General features: G+C 51.7%; 1 protein-coding gene across 5 annotated transcripts in view; it reads right to left on the reverse strand.

The window, feature by feature from the left end:
* Positions 1-16,628, reverse strand: part of EPHB2 (EPH receptor B2) — a 213,161-nt gene extending 196,533 nt beyond the window's left edge. For 3 of the 5 annotated variants that reach the window (XM_073007716.1, XM_038002726.2, XM_007980101.3), the window contains exon 1: positions 16,461-16,627. In XM_073007716.1, coding sequence (XP_072863817.1) covers positions 16,461-16,521 — 61 coding nt within the window. In that variant the 5' untranslated portion in view covers positions 16,522-16,627. Of the gene's footprint in view, positions 1-16,460 lie in introns of all 5 variants that reach the window. The other 2 variants (XM_073007717.1, XM_007980102.3) reach the window with 2 other exon arrangements.
* Between the last annotated feature and the right edge of the window lie 6,388 nt (positions 16,629-23,016).

Here is a 23,016-nt window from a genome sequence, read left to right on the forward strand (position 1 = left end):
CCATATGTCCAGCTCTGACATTCTGCATTCTGGGATGGTTCTCAGGGTGCTGCTTGGATTGTCCAGGCTCGATGGAAGAGCTGAGGCCCAGCACGGTGCTGGTAACCCTTCCCTGGCTCAAGGAGTGAAGTGGGCAGGGTGGGACAGGATGCAGAGGAGCTCCCTGGGACCTGTGGGCCTTCAGTGAGGAGAGAAGGCAGGCAGGCAGCTGTTCTGCCCTAACTCGTTCACTCTGCCCTCGTCCCTGCCATTGTGGCCCATCCCCCAAGGATGTGGGCTACATCCTGGCCTCTCCCACTGCTGGAGTAGCTGGCTGGGCAGCAGTAGCCACATCCGGGGTCTGGCTTAATGGAGTCTAGGCCCCTATAGTCCCTCCTGGCCTCCAGTTTGCCTCTCCCTGCTCTGGATCCTCCTCCCATGCCAGGCTTCATGACCATCTTCCTGAATCTTTCCCTCCTTTTGATTTCTTTCAGTGGCTCCCTACTGCTTCCAGTGTCAGTCACAGCTCATCACTCAAGGCTTCTCTTAACAGACTCAAACCTCTCTTGCCATTTCTTTCTCACACTTTGCTTCACCATGGCTCCTACAAACCTGCCCCTTTCCAGTCTCTAGGCCTTTGCCTAGGCTGTTCACCCTGCTAAGAATGCCCTTCTTTCCATCCACTATATATCAAAATCCTACCTATCAAATAATGCCATCCTGACAGCAAAGGTTGAAGGACTTTCCCCTCTGCACTCAACATACTCCATCTCATACACAAGTATGTACTAAAAAGTGTGACCTTGGGTATATCACCGAACATCTCAGAGCCTGCTTTTTTACCTGCAAAATGAGTGTTATTAACTATTATGGGCCAGGCGCAGTGGCTCACGCCTGTAATCCTAGCACTTTGTGAGGCCGAGGCGGGCAGATCACTTGAGATCAGGAGTTCGAGACCAGCCTGCCCAACATGGTGAAACCCCGTCTCTACTAAAAATACAAAAAATTAGCTGGGTGTGGTGGTGCGCGCCTATAATCCCAGCTATTCGGGAGGCTGAGGCAGGAGAATCACTTGAATCCAGGAGGCAGAGGTTGCAGCGAGCCAAGATCATGCCACTGCACTCCAGCCTGGGCAACAGAGTAAGACTCCATTTCAAAAAAAAAAAAAAAAAAAAAAAACTATTATGCAGGATTGTTGGGGGAATACATTAGAGCATGTCAGAACCTCACCTATGATGGTGCCTGGCACTTAGTGGGGACTCAACGGTAGAGGCTGCTGTGATCATCAACGAGGGAAAAAGAAAAGAAGAAGAAAAAGAGCAGAAAAGAAAGAAGAGGTAGAGGAAGAGGAAGAGGAAAAAGCGATGGAGTAGGAGAAGGAGAAAGAGGAAGGAGGCCTTGCCTATCACCTCTACTGGGATATAATTCTTTGCCATCAGAACATCGATTCTCTTTAATTTCCCTCTATGTCCCCTAGCATCCTAGAGTCTTTCAAAAATGATTGTTGAATGGATGGACAGATGGATGGATGAAGGAGGGAGGGTGGGATTGTGAGAAGGAAGGATGTACGGACAGATGAGCAGAAACAGATCAGTCTGGAGGAGACGGAGTGTGCTATCCCAGAAGCCTAGCAGCAGAGCATCCCACTGGCAGCAGAGGCTTCTGGGACCAGATGCCAAATCTGCTCCCCTGCTGTTGCATCTCCTCCTGGCTCTAAGCTCCTGTGCTCCTGGCCAGCATCGGTCTGCTCTCAAGGTGGAGTGAGTAGAAGCTCAGGGCAGCTGACACCCAGGGGAGTTCCAGCTCTTCCCCCACCTGTCACCAGCCTCTGACAGCAGGAACATATCTCCAAAAGTGTGGGCCAAGTCAATGGGAAAATAGGATTTACTTTACAGAAATTCACTTTGGGGGCCAACTTCTCCAGAACTCTGCAGTGCAAAACCTTGGCAAATCCATAGTCAATGGCTCAGAAGGTTTCTCCAAACCTGGGGAGTGTGCTGTTTGCTAGCTCTTTCCAGGGCCAGAAACTGGAAAATGAGGAAATGTCACAGTCCAGATACAAAAGGGAGTCTCAGGGGGAGAAATGCACTCTGGTTTTTGGTGTTTGTTTATTTATCCATCAATTTCATTGATTTATCCATCCGACTATCCCAAACAGGCAACCATCCTGCCATTGTCCCTTCACTCATGAAACCATCCTGTTATCTATCTATCTACCTCCCCATCTATCCAGCCAACCAGCCAACCATCAACCACCCAACAATCCACCTCACCATCAACCCAACCATCCAATCCATGCACTTATCTTCTATCTATCCAGCCACTTATCCATCTAACCATCAATCACGCATCTACTCATCCAACTGCTGAGCTGCTCACCCAACCATCTAACTGTACGCTACCCAACCAGCATGGATGAGAATCTCCCAGTATGATTGGGGAGAAACCTATATACATGGTATGGCATAACCTAGGCAATATAAAAGGGGTGCATATAAGGTGCCACCAAGGACACAGAGGCCACAAAGAGCAGAAGGGGGAGGGGCCAGTGAGAGAGATCAGAGCAGGCTTCACACAGGAAGAGATGCTCAAGCTTCATCTTAACAGACAGCAAGAATTGACCAGGGAGAGATGGTGAAAAGGGTACCCAGGTGAGGAGGAGAGGGAAGAGCAACATAAAACAGTATGGTGGATTCTAGGAGCCCAAAGCCTTGAGTCCTCAAAACTACTTGGTTAGCTGTGGGCCCTGGGCCGGTCCCCAGTTTTTCCAAGTCCACCATTCTCTATAATTCCCCCTTGATTCCTAGAGAGAAAGGGCCATGTCCTGTGGTAGCTGGGTGGGAAGCTGCCATCTGCTGCCCTGGGCTGTGCTCTGATGGCTACAACAGGGTTAAACCCAGGAGGGAGAGAAAAGTGGGTGTCCTAAGATTTTGTGAAACAGGCTTTGCTACCAAGCAAACCCAGGTATAAATCCCAACTTCTTATTTTGCGACAAGTTATTTAACTTCTGAGTCTTTCTTCGCCTTCTTCTGAAAATGAAGAAAACACCAAGAGCTCTATGCTAGGCCATTGTGAGGATGGAACCAGCTAATACAGAGGGAATACCTGGTAAGCTGTGGGAAATACTAGTTACTTTTCCTGGTTGCTGCCAATACTCAAGTCCTACTGTGTGCCAGGCAAAGTGATCTAAAACAGGGGTTAGACAGCCGGCCTTAGACAACACGAGTCAATTCTCAGTAAATATTAGTTCTCTGTCCATGTATGCAAATTATGTACAAATGGTTCAGAAAAAAATACATCTACATTATACACACACACACCCACACACATGTGCAAGGGGGAAAGGGGGCCAGAGAGAGTGAGAACATACAGGAGAGCAAATGTGGCAAACACGTTGATGATTGTTGAATCTAGGTGAAGGCTAGACAGGTGTTTTACTCTGCTTTCAACCTCTCTGTATGTTTGAAATGTGAAAAAGATAAGAAATCAGCTCTTTCTCCATTTACCTTGGAGCAAGACTGCCTAAGCTTGGATCCTAGCTCCACCATTACTGGCCGAATGGCCATGGGTACATGAATGCCTTCTCTAAGCCTTAATTTTTTCATCTGTAGGATTCAGCTAATAATAATACCTAAGCCCAGTGCCTGGTCCTTAGCAAGTCCTTAATACATGCTAGTTGCTGCTGTTGTTATTATTACTACTATTATTATTGTCTTCGAGTGGCTGAGACACTGAGGATGAGAGAGGCTTGGTAAAACACCTTTTTTTTTTTTTTTTTTTTTTTTAAATACATGAGCTCTTTTAATTCCTCAGACAACACCATGGGGTAGGTGACAGTATCCTCACTTTACAGATGAGAAACTAAGACCGCCGGTGAGTGGAAAGACTAGGATTTGAACACAGCTCTGTCTGTCTCCAAAGTTCAGGCTCTTTCCCCCAATATGTCTTCCCTCTCCTGGACTCAGGCCAAGAGGCCCAGCCTCATCACCCTTTTAACTCCAAAAGGGGCTGGTCAGAGGGAGTCTTGAGCTTTGCTGGCATGGCTGTGCTTCCAGGCCAGCCAGGGGCACCCAGTGTCAGGGGCTCCTTGGCAGCTCAGGAGCCCTTTTCCACTGTTCTCCCGAGAGCTGCGGGAGCTGCCATCAGAGGCCGTGGGGAGTGACAGCTGACGCTGATGGAGACAGGCAAGAGGATGTACCGGCCAGGGCCCTGACTCGAACAGACTCCCTGGGCCATGGCCTTTCGTGGGTTCCAAAAAGGCCCTGCGGGCTCTGGATGAGGCTGTTCCCAGGCTCTGCCTCCCCGTGAGAGGCGGAGAAGCCCCATTCAGGCGGGACGCATCCCACTGTGCGCTAAGCCGCTTTCTCCCCACTTACACGTTTCAGATGCTTTTTGTCCTTCCGGCTTCCCATGGACTCAGGCCAAGTGACAAGTTGGTGCCGTGGACATATGTCGTCGCCATAATGGGAATGTTGACCCCACGCTCTCTCCCTGCTGGGGCCAGGCAGCTTGCACCCCGCCCCAGTGCTTGGCATGCCCCGTTCTCAGTCATACAGGACTCCTTCCAGCTCCCCAAATACATCACACACTCACGGGCCTCCTATCCGGATCTTTGCAGATGCTGTTCCTGTTGCCTGGAATGGCTGCCTCACTGCTTGTTCACCTGGCTCTTCCTTAAGAATCATCTTAGAAGTCGCCTCTTCTAGGACGCCTTGTCTAACCTCATTGTATAGTTCAAGAAGCTGAGGTTCAAAGAGCGAAGAGGGCCAAGGTCACACTGTTAACTGTCAGAGCCAGAGGTCCAATCTAGCATGGTTCTATTCTAAGACCAGCTGCTTTTCATTCATTCTGCCAACTCTACCTCCCTCAAGAAGAAACCAAGGGAAGATATGCTTTCTGCCTTCGAACACAGCAGATGCCTGCAAGATGGATCTTATGTTCCCGGATTGTTCTGGAGAGTGGAAAACAGGGACCATGCAGGGAAGTTACAGGGAAAGAGACTCCCCATTTCAAGGTGAGGAGGCATGTTTTAACACCTCCCAGTGCCTACCAGCTATGTGACCTTGAGTAAGTCATTGAACCTCAACTTCCCCATTTGTACAATGGTGCTAACAATACCCTTGCTATTTCTTTACCCCAAATACCTAAACCAGAGGTTGTAAACTGCCAGACAGGGAGCCAAATCCAGCCAGCAAACATGGCTTGGTTTGGCCAGAACTGTATTTTAGAATAAAATGAGTAAACATTCAAAAACCAGTTTTCAGACCAGGCATGGTGGCTCATGTCTGTAATCCCAACAATTTGGGAGGCTGAGGCGGGGGATCACTTGAGGCCAGGAGTTTGAGACCAACCTGGCCAACATGGCAAGACTCTGTTTCTACCAAAAAGAAAAAAAAAATGCTGGGAATGGTGGCAGGTGCCTGTCTTTACTAAAAATACAAAAATTAGCCAGGCATGGTGGCACTGTAGTCCTAGCTACTCAGGAGGCGGAGGCCCAAGAATTGCTTGAACCTGGAAGGCAGAGGTTGCAGTAAGCCAAGATAGCGTCACTGCACTCCAGCTTAGGCAACAGAGCGAGACTCAAAACAAAACAAAACAAAACAAAACAAAAACCAGTTTTCCCATAAGCATCAGAACTTTGCAAATCAGGCTGAGTGCAATGGCTCATGTCTGTAATCCCAGCACTTTGTGAGGCTGAAGAAGGAGAATCGCTTGAGTTCATAAGCTCGAGACCAGCCTGGGCAACATGGTGAAATACTCTGTCTCTACCAAAATAATAATAATAATAATAATAATGCTGGATGCAGTGGCAGGTGCCTATGGATCCAGCTACTTGGGAGGCTGAGGTGGGAGAACTGCTTAAGCCTGGGAGGTCAAGGCTGCAAGTGAGCTGCGATTGTGTCATTGCACTCCAGCCTATGAGACAGAGTGAGACCCTGTCTAAGAAAAAAGAGAGAGGGAAAAAAAGAACTTTGCAAATCGGAAGATCTGGCAAAACCGAACACAGATTCCTGCGTGACAACATGGTCAGGAGTGGGTAGCACCTGCCTCCTTTAGACTGGATGTGTGCTCTTCCTGGGTCACTATTATACTTTCAACAGTCAAGTCACCTCACTCATTCACAACGTGGGCCAGCTCACAAGTCTGGGGTCTCCGAGCAAGACTCTTGTGATTTATTCCCTGTATTATGTTAGGCCAGATTTCCCGGTCAGTCAGCAAACAGAAGCCCAATTTCTTGCTCCATGGTTTAATGCATCAACTTTGACTATGTGTTGCCCAGGTCCCCCTCAACTGTCTTTGGAAGTGACGCTCAGAGCTCAGTGATCTGACTCACTCACTTCACTGTCTGTCCACATTTCCATGTGCTCTGGGCCAACCTGTGGTCCAAACTTAATTTGACAACAACTGGCCCATGCCTTTAGAAATTTTTCTTTTCCTCTAATGCTTCCCCACTCCTGCGATGACCTCTGGCCAAGGTGGGAGTGACAACCACAGTCACCCCTTTACCGGGTCTTTCATAGTAGAATGACGAACACAGTTGCTCCTTGGCACAGCCTTCTGTGGTGCCCGAAATTATGATGCCCCTTTCACTGATAAGGAAAATGAGGCCTAGAGGGGTGAAGTGACTTGCCCCAGGCCACAGGAGCACCTGGGACCCATCCTTTCAGTTAAATCCCACCAGCCCAAGGCCCCTTTCTCTGGCCTCACACCTCACACTAGGTCTTGAATATCTACAACTCCAGGTTGCCATTTTTCATGAATTTTAGGTTCGTTTATTGTGCAAACATCTATCTAATATCTTTCAGGAGCCAAGCTTTGTGCTGTACATGGTGAAGTGGAAAGTCCCTGCCTTCTCAGAAGAGGCAGATAACACTGAAGACAATTCAGGGGGTAAGTGCTGGGGGTGGGGTGGGAGGGAATGAGGTTTCTGGCTTCCTGTTACCTCCCCACCCCCATCCCTGGACTGGACGATAAACTACCTGTGAGAGGCTGTCTACAAATATGGCTGCCAACAATTCCTCCCACTCCTAAACCCGAAGCCACTCCTCCCAGTAGGGGGGGTCTAGATTCAAGTTTGGACCACAAGTTGGCCCAAGAAACATGGAAAAGAACAGGGTGCAGGGGCAGGCACTGAACTCTGAGTGTCACCTGATTGAGTGGATCAGGACATGTTGAGTGGGATGCTGGACAACAACCCACCATTAAATTTTCTGTGCTAAACAGTTGAGTGAGAAATGGGACTTCTCTTCAAGGATAAACCAGTAAATCAAGCCCAGTATAATTTCCTTTTCCTTGAACCTGACGAGGAAGACTAGGATGAATCTGAGCTGGCGCTGTGACTGGCTTTGACCAACAGAAAGCTGCAGGGCGGGACACTTTGTGACATTAGAGCCCAGTCCTTAAGAAGTCTTGCAGTTTCCATTTCACCATCTTGCGAGCTACTTAGCATGGATAGAGGTGCAGTCTAGACTAGCAAAGGATGGGAGATAGCGAGAAGCATGAGGGGCCCAGTCTTCCAGCCTTCTCTATGAGGGCCTCAAAGATGTATGTGAAGCCATGATGGAACTTCCAGCCCAACCTAGCTGAGTGCAGCCTCCTGAGTGATCCCGGCTGACAACCTGGGGAACAGAATAAGCGCCCAGCAGAGCCCAGCCAATCCACTGAATCAGGACAACTAAGAAATCATTATTGTTTTAAGCCAGTAAGTTTTGTGGTGGCTTGCTAAAGATTAGTGATATGCTTTTCAGGAGTGGAGTCTTGTACTTTTTGTAGCTCTCCCTTCCCTTGCCTGAACCCTGGCACTGGGCGCTGAATCCTGGAGCTGGAAAAGGCCTCCAAAACCACTGAGTCTCACCCCTGTCATTTTATAGAAGAGATAGCTGAGGCTCAGGAGGCCACACAATTAACTCCAGGTCACACAGGGTAACAGAGGCAGATCCAGGAGGCAAATTCAAGCCTTACAGGGCTGAACACCAAGGGTACCTCTCCACCCATACAAATGTATGTTGCAAGTCAGTAGAGAGGTACCCCTGGTGCTCATACATTCTGTCTTAAGAGGCAGTCACTATTCAGCTCCAGCCAACTGTGGCCATGTGGGAATGTGGGCCCAGCGAAACCACATTGTCTGACTTTTCAGAGATGCCAGAAACAGGACTTTTCTGTAAAATCTCTTGATTTTCAAACGTTGGCTAAGAATTCGAACTGGATGGATGAGCTATTAAGATTGGTCCAGCTGCTGGCTTTGGGCAAGTCACATTGTCTCCCAGACCTCAGTTTCCTCATCTCTAAAGTGGGCCCCGTGGCTCCTGCCCCTTTCGGGATGGCTGTGAAGTCCCGATGAGCTATTGTATTTGGAAGTACAAATGGCCCTGTGACGGTTCCATAGTCTCCGTTCTCTGTGGAGGCGCCCCTTACAGCATAATGAGTTAACACCTGATTTGTCTAAGTTAGAACAACATTATTCTGACCATTATGACAGAGATTGCATTTTTATGGCAGGTTTGTGAGTTCCAGGACCCTCCCACTTGCATTATCTCAGGATGTCGATGGAGTTGGAGGTTGGACAGCTGCCTTAGAGACCCTCATCAGAGCCAAGCCTTTCCTCTGAGCAGGGAGGCACATTCCAGAAGTGGAAAAGAGGATGAGCTCTGGAGTCACCAGACTTGGGTTTGAATCCCTGCCTCACCACTCCCTAGGTGTCCTTGGGCCAGTCACTCCTCTCAGAGCTTTGGTTTTCTCATCCGTAAAATGGGCATAATAATACAATGACCTGTGGGGCTCTTGGGGCAATTGCACAAGGCAACACACATAATGCTCTTAGTACAATGACTGACATAAGAATTGACAGCTGCTGGATGTGGTGGCTCACACCTGTAATTCCAGCACTTTGGGAGGCCAAGGCAGGTGGATTGCCTGAGGTCAGAGTTCAAGACCAGCCTGGCCAACATAGTGAAAGCCCATCTGTACTAAAATATACAAAAAATTAGCTGGGCGTGGTGGTAGGCACCTGTAACCCCAGCTACTCAGGGAGACTGAGGCAGAAGAATCTCTTGAACATGGGAGGCAGAGGTTGCAGTGAACCGAGATTGCGCCATTGCACTCCAGCCTGGGCAACAAGAACGAAACTCTGTCTCAAAAAAAAAAAAAAAAAAAGAATTGACAGCCATTCCCATGATCATGGCAGGGAAGGTGGTGCCTGGCAGGCACTGGGCCAAGAAGGAGGGCACAGCCATGAAGGAGTCTACCCCTTTCCCAGATTAGGGAGGCTGAACTGGAGTGAGGAGGGGGCCTTTGAGAAAACCTGGATGGAACACTGAGTGGGCAGGCTAGAGGGCCTCTCAGCACTTAGCAAGCCAGTCAGACCCTTGCCCTCTAAGGCTCAGAACAGAGTGGGTGGGGGAGAGCTGGAGATGGAAAACCTGGTACACTGGCCCGTTATTCCCCTAATGTGAATTGAGCTTCCCATTGGTAGAAAGCAAGGATGGCAACCATTAACATTTATTGCAAGCTTAGCACATCTGAGGCACACACTCAGCTTAGTCTTCCTTAGATTAACACATCCATCGCTCACAACCATCTCAAGAGCTAGGAACAATGATTACCCCCATTTTAAAGATGAGGAAACCAAGGCTCAGAGATGTGAACACACAAGCCAGAGGACACACAGTATGGAGCAGTCTGACTCCACACACTCTTCCTGTAACCCCCCAGGTTCTGCTGTTTATAGAACAAGAGAGAAAGTGATCACGGCTAAGAAAAGGCTCTGTGGGACTTCAGAGAAAGGGGCAAGTCATTCTGGCCGGGGGCACGAGGGTGCTGTTGACATTTAATGGTTGTGGAAACTAATAAAGAATGGGCACAGGTGAGTGCCAGGCGGTTCTGCCAGTCACAGTATACAGCATCTCATTTAATCCTTGCCATGAGCCTCTGACACATGCGCGGTACCTCCAGTTTCCAGATGAGGAAGCTGAGGCTCAGAGAGTGGATCACTTGGTCAAGGCCACACAGCAGGCAAGGTCCTCTCTTCTGAGGACACTCCCCCCCACCGCAGGGGCTGCAGCAGGGCAGCAGATGGCTCCAGGAAGCTCACCTAGTGAGGGTGTTCTAGGAAAGCCCCCAGATGACAAGGGGGTACTGGGGAGACAGGTGTCCCCCTCCTGCACCCTCCGGAAGGCAGCTGCTTTAAAAGGCCCTAAAATGCTTTCAGGGCAGCCTTATCAGAGGGCCTGAGCTGATCCCAATCAGGGAGCCTCCAGGTGCTGCCACAATCAACAACTGCCCGCCCGCTGCCCCACCCCTGGGAGCTGTGCAAACATTCTTTCCTTCCCTGCCTTCCCCCAGCTAACCCTCTTTTTATGCACAAGCCAGTGGCAGCTAGGGCTGGTGGGTGCTAACTCTGATTGATTTCACTTCATTTCAGTCTTTTCCAGTTTCCTGCTGAGGTTTCTCTTCCTCTTTCCCAGGAGTCCTGTGCTTTATCATAGGCCGCTGGGGGGCAAATTTCCCTGCCTAATGGAAAGACCTGGAGAGTGTGTTAAAAATACAGACTCCCCAGCCTTGTTCTCCATCTCCCAAATCTCCAGCTAAGTCAGGCATGCAGGTGCCAGGTCAGGAGACGGGTCCTTGTCAGAGGTGTGGCAGATCCTCCTCTGCCCGGAGGCCCACCCTGCTCTGCATCTCCTCCACCCTCAGTGGGAGCATGGGTCCCCTGCCTTGCCCAGCCCAGGCATCCTGTCACCCAGCAGGCTCCATCTGCCCCTTCCTGTTAGGGGTCTTTCTGTGTGCAGAGATCCAGTCCCCAGTCTAAACTCACAGGTGAGCTCTGGGCAGGCAGAGTTGACTAGAGGCTACCACAGGCTGAATGCCCAGCAAACTGGCCCATAGAATCTGTCCCAGGCAGGGCGCAGTGGCTCATGCCTGTAATCCCAGCACTTTGGGAGGTCGAGGTGGGTGGCTCACTTGAGGTCAGAAGTTTGAGACCAGCCTGGCCAACATGGTGAATTCCCATCTCTACTAAAAATGTAAAAAAATTAGCTGGGTGTAGTAGCACATGACTGTAGTACCAGCACTTGGGAGGCTGAGGTGGGAAGATGACTTGAACCCGGAAGGCAGAGGTTGCAGTGAACTGAGATCGCACCACTGCACTCCAGCCTGGGTGACAAAGTGAGACTATCTAAAAAAAAAAAAAAACAAAAAAACAAAAAAAACAAAAAACCTGTCTCCACTTTGGCACTGATGCAGAACCTTGAGAAAGGAGGGCCAAGGGTGCCTAGGACAATCCCACAGGAGGGAGGGGGCCCATCCAATGTTCTATGATAATTTCAGGGTGATTACAGATCCCCAGGACTTAGGAGGCTTAGGGACCTCAGACGAGAGCCCCCCTGGACTAGGAATATGAGTATTTTCCCCTGACGGGGCTCTGGAGAAAGAGGCAGGGATGGAGTCTGAGTCTGTCCACACTTGGAGGGTTGCCATCCCAAGTCTGGGGGAAGTTGGGAGCTTGTGGGGTGGGTTACGGGGAGACACTGAAGGTTGATCTGGTGCCTGGACAAACTAAATGCCAAAAAGGGGGCCACATTGCCATCATTGAGGGAAGAACTTCAGAGGGGTTGAGACCAGCATTTAATGTCCACAGCACTCAATGAGTGTCTGACACAGGAACCCAGGAGGCAACTGAAGTGCAGGGAGTCTGCGCTCCTCGCCCCAGAGCACACAGCTGGGATTTGAACTCACGTCTGTTTGCCCCTGAAGGCTATGCCTTTTCTCTACCACACAGTGCCTGTGAAGTCAGCTGGCTCTGTTCCCCACGCAGGCAGAATCCCTTCTCCCGACCAGCCCCTGACATGAACTAGGTGCCTGGTGACTCTTTAAAAATATATGGATGGATGGAGAAATGAACGAGTGAATAAGTCAACTGGCTTTCAAATTCTACAACATTTAGGTTTTAAATCTAAGCCCTGATTTCCCGGCTAAGACAAATACATGAAAGCAGCCTCCTTTAAAAAATGAGAAGCAAAAGAAACAGACGTAAAAGGAAAACCAATTCCAAATTAATCCCATGGAAGGTCGCTGGGTCTTAGACAGGTAATGCCCCAGAGGTGGGCCCAGTAGGGTGGAGGTGGGGGTGGGAGAGTCGAGTTGGGGGAGGGAGGGAGGCAGGCTTCCCCCACCCCCCATCAGAAGTAGACTTCTCTACCTAGCACACAGTGGCTGCTGGCCCATCTGAATGCTCTGCTCCAGCTGAACTGGTCTATTCGTTATACCCAAGCCCCTTCTTGCATCTCTACTCAAGCCATTCCCTTGGTATCTCCCTCCAGGAAGACCTCCTTGATTTCCTCCGCCAGATGGACTTTCCTCCATCTCCACATCATTCTCCCAATACTTATCACATAACACAGTATCATATATTCATCTGTCCGTTCACTCAACATTCAATTCATTCCACGTTCCTCAGCTGACAATGTCATTCCGTTACTGAGCACCCGCATGGCTGGGCACAGTTCTAGGCACTGGAGATGTCGTAGCCAACATGGCAGATGAAGTCCTGGAGTTTATAGTCTAATGGGCAAGGCAGATGCCAAACAAGTCTTTGATGCTTCTTCAGGTGTCGATGGGTTTCATGAAGCAAAACAAAGCAGGTGGGATGGAAAGCAGCAGAACTGGGTCTGTTTTAGAAGAGAGAATCAGGGAAGGCCTCTGGGGAGGTGGAATTTGAACAGAGCTCTTCAGACCAGAACTGTGGACATAAAAATGAGGCAGACGGGTCTCTGCCTTCAGGGAGCTCACAGTCTAGCTGGGAATCGACAAGCTGGCTTTACTGGGACTGTCCAGGACCAAATCTGGCTCATCTGAATGTCATCACACATTGCAAGTCAGTGATCTTTCCAAGCATGAATCTGGCCAGGTCCCTTGATAGCTCAAGAACCTTCAAGGACTCCTTGCTGCCCTCAGCATCTGATCCAAACTCTCCAGCCTTCCATTCTAGCCCTTCAGGACCTGACCACCCCACTCCCATTCTGTCTCAACCCGCACTGCTGCCCTCAACACCCCACCCTCTTCAGACACATCAAAGCAAGCACCTGATCATCCTGCCTCCATGTCTTTCTATGGACATAGAGACATGCTATTTCCTTTTTTAGGTAAAATTCTCCACATCCTCTAAGTTCCAAAGTCAACCTCTTTAACTCTTGAGAACACAGTTCGTTAGCATGACAGGTGGCTAAGAAAGTTTCATAGCAGGGAAAACGGGTGGTGAGAAAATGAGGCAAAGCATAAAGGCATAAAAGATGAAATAACCCTGTCCTGTCCTCAACCGCCCCTGCCGCCCCGGGGAGTTCACAGCCTCCTCTGGGAAGCACGTTGGACCCCGTATCACACTCTGTCTCGCCCACTCTTTTCCCTGTCAGCTTGTCCTATCTCCCTGCCTGTCCTGGAGTCCAGCACCCTGCCAGCCAGAGAAGAAAGTCCATCGATATTTGGAGAGCAAATGAGCAGATGTAAGGAGGCTGATTTTCTCGAGACCTCGACCTTTGGATTCCATCTAGTGGCGGGTCTGCCACTGGCCTCCTGTCCTGTTGGATGTTTCCCCAGTGCTCTTCCATCCTGCTGTAAGCCCCCACTTCACATGCTCCATGCTTTCTTTCCCTTGGTGGCAGGGGCGGTCTCACGGTTTAGGGGAGATGCTAAGCTTACCATCCTAACCTAGAAGCCCCCCGTATACACACACACTCTCCTCTCTCCCATTCCGAAGGTTGGAGATGGGGATTTCCTGGGGCCTTAACCGGCAGGACAGCCCTTTGCAGGCTGAGGAGACAAGGAAGGAGGAAGGGAAGGAAGTGGTGACCATGTGGCTCTGGGTTCTGGGAGCCAGAGGGGCCCCCCTCCTACTGCTCCACGGCCCAGTCCTGTCTCTACAGACTGTTACTCTCAGGAGGATCCTGGTGTCTCCCAAATGTGCACAGGCAGCACCGTCCATCCCTGGCTTCGAAGGGGGGACTTCTCCCATCCGTCATCTGGTCTGATTCTCACAAACACCCCAGGAGACAGGCAGGACAGGTGCTGTCATCACCCTCATTGGACAGAGGAGGAAAATGAGGCTCAAAGAGCAGAAGTAGGGTGTAGACAATGGACTCTACAAGAGATTTAGCCAGGCCATTTTACACCCAAAGAAACTGAGGCCCCTATAGGGAAAGGACCTGGCCCAGGGTCCCATAGTAAATGAGAAGCAGGCCCTCTGACCTCCACCTCGCACCATCTCCCCATCCATTCGGCCAGCTTCTTATTAACCGCTGATGGACTAACTTCCTAGTGTCCAGGGGGCAAAGGGAAGAAGAGCCTGAGGCAAGCATTGGGGTGCCTGCTGCAGCCCTCCTCCCACCCTGCTGTGGCTTCCCTTCCCCACCCTGCCCCCAAGTGGCAGTCCAAGTAGCCATACCCTTCTGTGACGTCAGCGCCCACCAGCCCTGTGTTCAGGGCCAGGGTCCAGACTGGCCACAGCTCACCAGATTCCAACCAGCCCCTGCCAGGGCAATGACTGGACAGACGTGGCCCTTCCATCTACCCTGGAGTAATTAAAAACACACCCAGGCCTCTTCCAACGAGAGAGGGGCCAATTTTCTTCCCCTCCAGCACTGCTGACTGCAACCTAAATAGCAATATTTATGCCAAGCTCTCCATAATACTGTAAACATCCCAATGTATAGCGGGCCAACACATGAGTCATTTCCCCAAAGCCAGAGTTAATAAGTGGTACCTCAGTCATATTCCACAGAGCTCCCGCCAGCAGCCGGGCCCCAGGGCTGCCCTCCACACCCAGGGCCCGTGGCACCCTCGGTGCCCCAGTGGCCCCACTCCGGGAAACCGCAGGCAGCCGCCAAATCCCCCAGGAGCCGGAGGACAGCTGCCTCAGTGCCAGAAACTGTGGCTGCCATCCAGGGACACCACCCCCCCAACTCCCTGACTGCGGTCACTAAAGTGCTCATTACCGAAAGAGAAACTGAAGTTGTAGCACAGGGTCCCCCACAACGCCTTTCCCAGAGGCTGCAGCCCCCACGCCTGGTCTGATATGTTTTCTTAGGCTGCAAGAAGGGAAGGGGCTTCCCACAACCCCAAAGTGGCCTGAGAAGTGCACACAGACATCATCCCTCAGCCCACGGGAGCAGAACCCTGGAAGGACTCACGCAGTTTAGGGGCAACAAAACTCAGCTAAGTGAGTGCTGGTTTCAAAGAAAGACCACAGACCTGGGTTCTATTTTTGTCACCCATCGGCCCTGGTTGAGACATTGGACTTTCCAGGGCCTCAGTTTCCCTATCTGTTAAAGAGAAGTAGGAATCATACCTACCTGGCTTCCCTAGGTGTATTTTGAGGTATCCAACACAATTGTGGGCGGGAAAGCACTTCGTAAAGCTTAAAGTACCTTGTCAACTGTGCAGCACGTTGTAAACCACAGAGAGCTGCGTATAGTGCGAAGTACTTCATAAACTGTAAAGTGGTTTGAAAACTGTAAAGTGCAGTACACGTGAGAACCATTATTCATGTTCGCTTCTTACCCTGCAAGCTCGGCCTTTCCTGGTGGACACACCCAGACCGCACTAACTTTCCCTCCAGAGCAAGCTGGCTCGGGAGACCTAGCAGCTACCCCTGCCCCCCTGGGGGTCGGGTGGTACCAATACACGAAGCCACGGGGAGAGGGCCCGGCGACCCTGGCCAAGGCCAACACATGGCAAGAGCATCTGGTCCGGCCCTGGCGGCAGCTGGAGAGTTCCCGGGGCTCCAGCCGCCACGCTGAGCGCTGCGGCCGCGGGGCGGTGGCCGGCGGGGGTGCCCGGAGACCCCGCGCGGCAGAGAGATGCCCACAGACCCATCCCCCGCGCAGTCCTCTCAGGGAGGGGACCCCATTGTACGCCGCGGGCGATGGGCAGGCACCGACGCGGGGGCTGGCGCGCTCCCTTCCACTCTGCCAGTCCCCGCTCTCCGGGGCGCCGGGCCCCATCTCGGGGGCGCGGGCCGGGAGCCCCCCACCCCGGCCAACCGCGGTGCCTCCCACCCTCTGCTCCCTGCCAAACTTTCCAGCCCCGACCGCGCGCCGGCCTCCCCCCCCGCCCCCGCCACCCTAAGGCCGGACCCGCGCCCCTCCACCCCGTGCCGAGCAAGACCAGGCCGGCGCGAGGCGGCTGCCCGGGCCGGGGGCGGCGAGCGCGCGTGGGCAGCCCCCAGCCCTGGGCGGCGCTCGCCGGGCTGGCTACAAAGCCTCGGCAAGATGGTCCCTTCGCCTCCTCCTGGCACAGTCAATCAGCACCCGCCGCTCCCCGGGCGTCCGCGGGGCCCGCTCCTCCCGGCGCGGCCGGACACACCTCCCCGCGGCCACCTGCGCCCGGCGCCGGCCCCCGGGCAAACTTTGCGGGCCGCGGAGCGGAGGTGGGCGCCGGCGGCCGCCCGTGCCCGGCCGCTCCCCGCCCCCATCGCCCGCCCGCCCGCTCACCTTCCACGGCGGCGAGCAGCGGCAGCAGCAGCAGCGCGGCCCCCAGCCTCCGCAGGGCCATGGCTGCGCTTCCCGGGGCCTCGGGCCGCGGCGCCGCGGGGCCCGTACGGCCCGGGCGGGAGCGCGCGCCCCAGGCTCGGGGGGCCAGGGGGGGCGGCAAGGCGCGGCGCACACACAACCGCCGCCACCGCGCAGCCAGCAGAATGAGCCATCCAGCCCGGGCAGAACGGGGACCCGGGCTCCGCCAGCGCTGGGCACAGCCCACCTGAGCCGCTGGCGCGGGGGGAGCCTGGCCGGTCCGCCGTCCCTCGCGCGCGCCCCAGCCCCCAGCGGCCGCGCGCCGCCGCGAGCCCCGGTCCCCACACCACGATCTCAGGGTCACCCGGGGGCAGCGCGGGCGCTGGAGCGCGGCGACCCCTCTCGCCCGAGCCACTGAGACCCCGGGCTCCCCCCGCGCAGCAGTGGTCTCTCCCGGCGCTGTGGCTCCTCCAGATAAAGCAGCGATTTCAGCCCAAATGTTTCTCAATTTTTATTGAATGCTGCAAAGCCGGAGAGCGTCTGGCGCGGCTGACAGGGGCAGGGAGAGCGGACGGGGGGGCGGGGGAGGGCGGGGGAAGGGGCTTCCCAAAGCGGGGCCGGCACTACCTGTCAGGGCAGGGAGTCCCACCCCCTCGCCTCAGCCCTGCCACCCGGGTCCCTGCGGCTTCGAAAGGGACCGAACTGCTATGAATGGAAAAAAAAAAGGGGGGGGGGCATCTGGGAACAAAACAGGCGGCTTTCCCAGGCACTGGGGCTGGGCTGGGGCCTCCGAATGGGAGATTGGGCCTTGGTGCTACCCGAGGGCCTGGGGTAGGGTTGCGCGCGGGGGCGGGGGGGTCACTCGGCACTGGTGGGCTGGGTCCTGGCAGGCAGACCCCAGGCCACCCCTCCCTGCCCCGTTGTTCTGAGCGGGCCCGCGAGCCCCTCCCTGCATACTCGTCTATACATTAGATTTCTCCTTCTCTGTTGATCTTACTTCCAATACAGTTTGGGGATGGGGAGAAGGAAGTCCATGGGTGAAGCTGGGGAAAGCCCCAGCCACCCCCACGCTGTGGAATGGACCTGTCTGTGCAGCCCTGGTTTTGTGCATGGCCGTCCCTTCAGGGAGAACACAACCCGAGTCCCAACCCTGTGGGCCCTGCCCTGCTCTGACAGCCTTCATCACCATCATCATTAACAGACTTTACTGAGGTCTGGATGGTGGGGGGGCCTGCGGCAATCACCCAGGCTGAACCCCTGGCAGTTGGGAGCCCACTCCTGACTAAGGAGACTTCATCAGGAGCTTGGAACTCTGTGGAGTGAGTGGAGGAGCAGGTGGTTTAAGTCGAAGGCAGTTTAAGTCTATGCTACCCACATCTCCTGTGTCTCTTTGTCCCACATACTATCAAAATGTCCCAGCAATCCCTTTCCTTCAGTCCATACCAAGAAAATGAGGTATCACAGGCTTTGGGAATCCATCTAAGGTTTGGAAAATTGGGTCGTCTCTTGAAGCTCCAAGAGTTCGGTTGAAATGGGTCTCATCCTGGAAGGCCACCAGGAGGAGGCAGCCTGGGAGGGAGACAGAATAGGAGTGAGCAGGGAGAGAGAAGAAACAGATTTCCCCCTATTAATCCTACAGACCCCTCACCAGGGTCAAGAGCCAGTGGAATGGGGCTGGCAAAGCCACTACTGTTCCTATTTGAGTGAGCAGGGGGAGAGGAGAAACAAAAGATTTCCCCTTTTAAGCCTACAGACCACTCACCAGGGTCAAGATTCACTGGCGTGGGGCAGGCCTTTATTTTCAGTTCCTGCCTGTCAGACCTTCCAGGAGACCCAGGGTTTGAGGGACCCCAAGCTTGGCCCATCTTGAGGCAATCCTCCCACTTCTGGACAGAGCAGCTTTAAGCTCTGCCCCCCTCCAGTGCATCCAGGTGCTAGACACTTCCAAATTCATGAAGTCATTATTGAGCACCTATTATGTACTGCACAGGTTCAGATTTTTTGCTGTTTCTATTTCCTGGGACCCTTGACTCCACCTACCCACGGCTAGTGATTACTTCCCTTTTTGCTTCAAAATAGGAAAACCAGTGACTCTGCTTTATTGAGGACCTGGTACCAGGCGCTAGGCTGAGCTTAATTTCTTGTCCCCCTTAATCTTTCCTACTCTGTGCAGCAGGTGCTGATCTTTTCATTTGATGAAACTGAGGACCAGATAAGTAATTCGTTCAAAGTTACACGGCAAATCAGAGCTAGGATTCAACCCCAGGTCTGTCCAACCCCAGTGCTGATCTCCTTGTACCTTTCACAGAAGCACAGAGCTCAGGGCTCTTCCCACAACCTATTTCACAGATAAGGAAACTGAGGCCTAAAGAGGAAAGTGACTCACCCAATGTTATCTGATGAAATAGACATCAATCCAGGAACTTTACCTGGCAAAAATATAAATTAGTGATCATAATTAAGTTCCCCTTCTCTCCCATCCTTTTCTCTCTAAACAGTATTTTATTCCCCATTTGGGATCCTATGGGGTGGCTGGGTTCTGCAGTCCGGCCAGGCTCTTCCTCCCTGATTTCTTGGCAACCACCTTTAGCTGTGCTTTTGTCCTAGCTGTGCACTCCACCTGGTTGCCTTCTTGGCTTTATAGACTTGGATTTAGCCTCACCCCAGCCCCCATCAAGAGCTTAACTGACATTGCCTCGCCCCTCTCTGACCAACCTATTTGCCTATTATCTGTTCCCTGAAAGATAATCAGCTCCACATGGTCCATTGCTGATTTCCCTGATGGATTGTTTCTGATTTGCATGTTATCTCTACAACTCCAGCCGACTGTGAGCTCCATGAGGGCAGTGCCTGGATGCAAAACTATACTGTACACTGCCAGGGCAGGAGGCCCCCAGGGAGCATCTGACCCAATCCCCTCCTCAGCAGAGGAGGAGGCGGTTTAAGCTTCATTTGTCTAATGACAACAGCTACTCGAATTTGCAATCACGCTTTAACAGTTTACAAAGCAGCGTTCACACCCATCAACTCAACTCATGCTAATTCAACCAGCCTATCCTGCGAGCCAGCCTGGCAGCCAGGGAACGCCATTTTTCAGAAGGGGAAATTGGGACCCAAAGAGGGGCCACTTGCCCGTGGAAGGTTTGGGGTTTTTTGTTTGTTTGTTTTTGGTGCAGCTGGAGTGAGGCTTCAGTGATCCATCTTTTCTATGTCTCTTTCCATCAGAGTTGATTGACAAACATTAGTTGGGCACCTCCTGAATATCAGGCACTGGGGAGGCAGGGACGCAGCTGTGGATCTGCCAGACAAGGCCCTGCTCTCTGGGAGCCTCCATTCTGCTGCAGAGAGACCCATATATGCACAAGCTCATAACGATAATGGTAAATGCAAGAAAGATCATGATGAGGGTAATGGGGCAGCATTGACGGAGGGCAGGGGAATCAGGGAAGGCCTCTTAGGCAACATGACAGCTGAAAGCTGGACAGCGAGGAGTCCACCATGCCAACATGTGGGAAGAGAGCTCCAGGTGGAAGAAACTGCGGAGGCAAAGGCCCTGAGGTGGGAACACACTGGGTACCCTCTGGGAATAGGAGCTGAAGTATGGCAATCAACTGGGGCGTGGAGGAGGTTATGTCAGGAAGGGAAAATATGGATTGTAGTTTAAGTGCAATGGGGGGTCATGGAGGATTGTAAGTTGAGACTGGAGAGATTGGAGGTGGAGGAAATATCATGAACTCGGCCGAGCAGGGCCTGGGGGACCCCATGTGTTAACCCATGCCACCATCCTCCTGGTCTGTGGGGCTGGGCTGGCCTCTAGAGCTCCTAGATGGAGACCCCAGGGGTTCTCTTAACTTGCCTCCCTTAACTTGACTCCCTTAACTCCACTCCCCAGCCCTCCCTTCACTTACTGTGTGACCTTGGGCAGGGCATTCATGGTCTCTGGGCCCCACTTGCCACAAATGCCAAATGAGGGCATTGGCCAAGGTGGCTTCTCTGAGGCCACTTTCAGCCCTCTCGTTGTCGTGGATTCAGTGGGGGCAACAGGACCTTGGTGAGGATCTCAGCCATACCAAAGGATGCCAACGAGCTCTATAGGCTCCCTTTGCTTTCCCTGAGACTTCTTCTTCCTGAAGGGAAAGGTAGTGGGGCTCCTGAAGGGGGGCAACATGTTACACTGAGTGGCAGAGCCCAGAGAAAACATAGAATAGACAGCCCCTCTCGGTGTACCCAAGTCTCTGACTCCCATCCCAGTGGCTTTGCTGACTGATGCAGGATTGATGGGGTCACATGGCCATTTGTGGGTCAAACTATCCCTACAGCCAGTGCCAGGCCACAGGAAATTTCTTTTTTTTTTTTTTAAATATATATATATATTACTATACTTTAAGTTCTAGGGTACATGTGCACAATGTGCAGGTTTGTTACATATGTATACATGTGCCATGCTGGTGTGCTGCACCTATTAACTCGTCATTTATGTTAGGTATATCTCCTAATGCTATCCCTCCCCACTCCCCCCACCCCACAACAGTCCCGGGTGTGGAATGTTCCCCACCCTGTGTCCAAGTGTTCTCATTGTTCAATTCCCACCTGTGAGTGAGAACATGCGGTGTTTGGTTTTCTGTCCTTGCAATAGTTTGCTGAGAATGATGGTTTCCAGCTGCATCCATGTCCCTACAAAGGACATGAACTCATCTTTTTTTTTTTTTTTTTTTTTTTTTTGAGACGGGGTCTTGCTCTGTCCCCCAGGCTGGAGTGCAGTGGCTGGATCTCAGCTCACTGCAAGCTCCGCCTCCCAGGTTCACGCCATTCTCCTGCCTCAGCCTCCTGAGTAGCTGGGACTACAGGCGTCCACCACCTCGCCTGGCTAGTTTTTTGCATTTTTCAGTAGAGACAGCGTTTCACTAGTCAGGATGGTCTCAATCTCCTGACCTCGTGATCCGCCCGTCTCGGCCTCCCAAAGTGCTGGGATTACAGGCTTGAGCCACTGCACCCAGCCGAACTCATCCTTTTTTAAGGCTGCATAGTATTCCATGGTGTTTATGTGCCACATTTTCTTAATCCACTCTATCATTGATGGATATTTGGGTTGGTTCCAAGTCTTTGCTATTGTGAATAGTGCTTCAATAAACATACGTATGCATGTGTCTTTATAGCAGCATGATTTATAATCCTTTGGGTATATACCTAGTAATGGGATTGCTGGGTCAAATGGTATTTCTAGTTCTAGATCCTTGAGGAATCGTCACACTGTCTTCCACAATGGTTGAAGTAGTTTACAGTCCCACCAACAGTGTAAAAGTGTTCCTATTTCTCCATATCCTCTCCAGCACCTGTTGTTTCCTGACTTTTTAATGATCACCATTCTAACTGGTGTGAGATGGTATCTCACTGTAGTTTTGATTTGCATTTCTCTGATGGCCAGTGATGATGAGCATTCTTTCATGTGTCCGTTGGCTGCATAAATGTATAGAGACATGGCTCAAGTTCTAGTTCTGCCACCAGTTGGCTGTGTGACCTCAGACAGGGCTCTTCCCCTTTCTGGGCCTGAGCTGAGAGCCCCAGATCTACCCTCATGAAGCTCATGAACCAGCACTGTCCAATAGAAATATGATCTAAGCCCCATATATAATTAAAACATTTCTAGTAGTCATATTTAAAAAAAGAAATAGGTGGAGTTAATTTTAATATATTTATTAACCCAATATATCCAAAATATTATCATTTCAGCATGTAATGAATAAACCATTTTACATGCTTTTTTCATATGAGGCCTTTACCATGTAGCATGCATTTTGTATTTCAGCATAGCTCAATTTGCACTAGCCACATTTCAAGTATTCAATAGACACACGTGGCTGGTGGCTAGTGGCTACCATATTTGATAGCATAGATATAGACACTGACAGCAATAGTTATCCTAAGGAACTCAAAGTGCTCTTTAACAGAGGTTGTCCAAGCCTTCTGCGGGCACAGAGGAGGGAGTCACTACTTCTGCTTAGAGAAAGGGAGAAGGCTTCCTGGAGGAGGTTACATTTAAAAGATAAAAAATTACCTTGATAGCTAATCCTCTTCCCACTTTCAAGAAAACTTTTCTTTCTACCTTATGATAAAAGAAATACACACTTAGTGTTAAAAATGAAGAAGATATAGAAGAGATAAGAAAGAAAACAAAAACCACCTCTAATCTCCCCAGCCTGAGAGCCACTACTACTATTTTGATCTGTTTCCATCCAGGTATTTTTTTTTTTTTTTTAAGGCACGAGTATTTTGCATGTAACTATAATCTTGCTCTTTGTACAGTGCTGTGTCCTGTTTTTTCCCACCTAGCACTGTGGAGTGAGCATTCCCTTGGGTTGTTAAAAAAAAACCCTCTGGAAACGTCATTGCTAACCACTGCGTACTATTCCAGGGAGGTGATGGGCCATGAAGCCAGAAACTCTCCTGCTTTCCCACTTCTCCTGGAGGTACCTGAGAACCTAGCCCCACTTTGGACGCCCCTCTGAGGCTACAGGGAGAGTGGAGAGAAGCAACCAGG

The sequence above is a fragment of the Chlorocebus sabaeus genome, chromosome 20, assembly GCF_047675955.1.
Source record: "Chlorocebus sabaeus isolate Y175 chromosome 20, mChlSab1.0.hap1, whole genome shotgun sequence".
In the NCBI taxonomy this organism is placed as follows: Eukaryota; Metazoa; Chordata; class Mammalia; order Primates; family Cercopithecidae; genus Chlorocebus; species Chlorocebus sabaeus.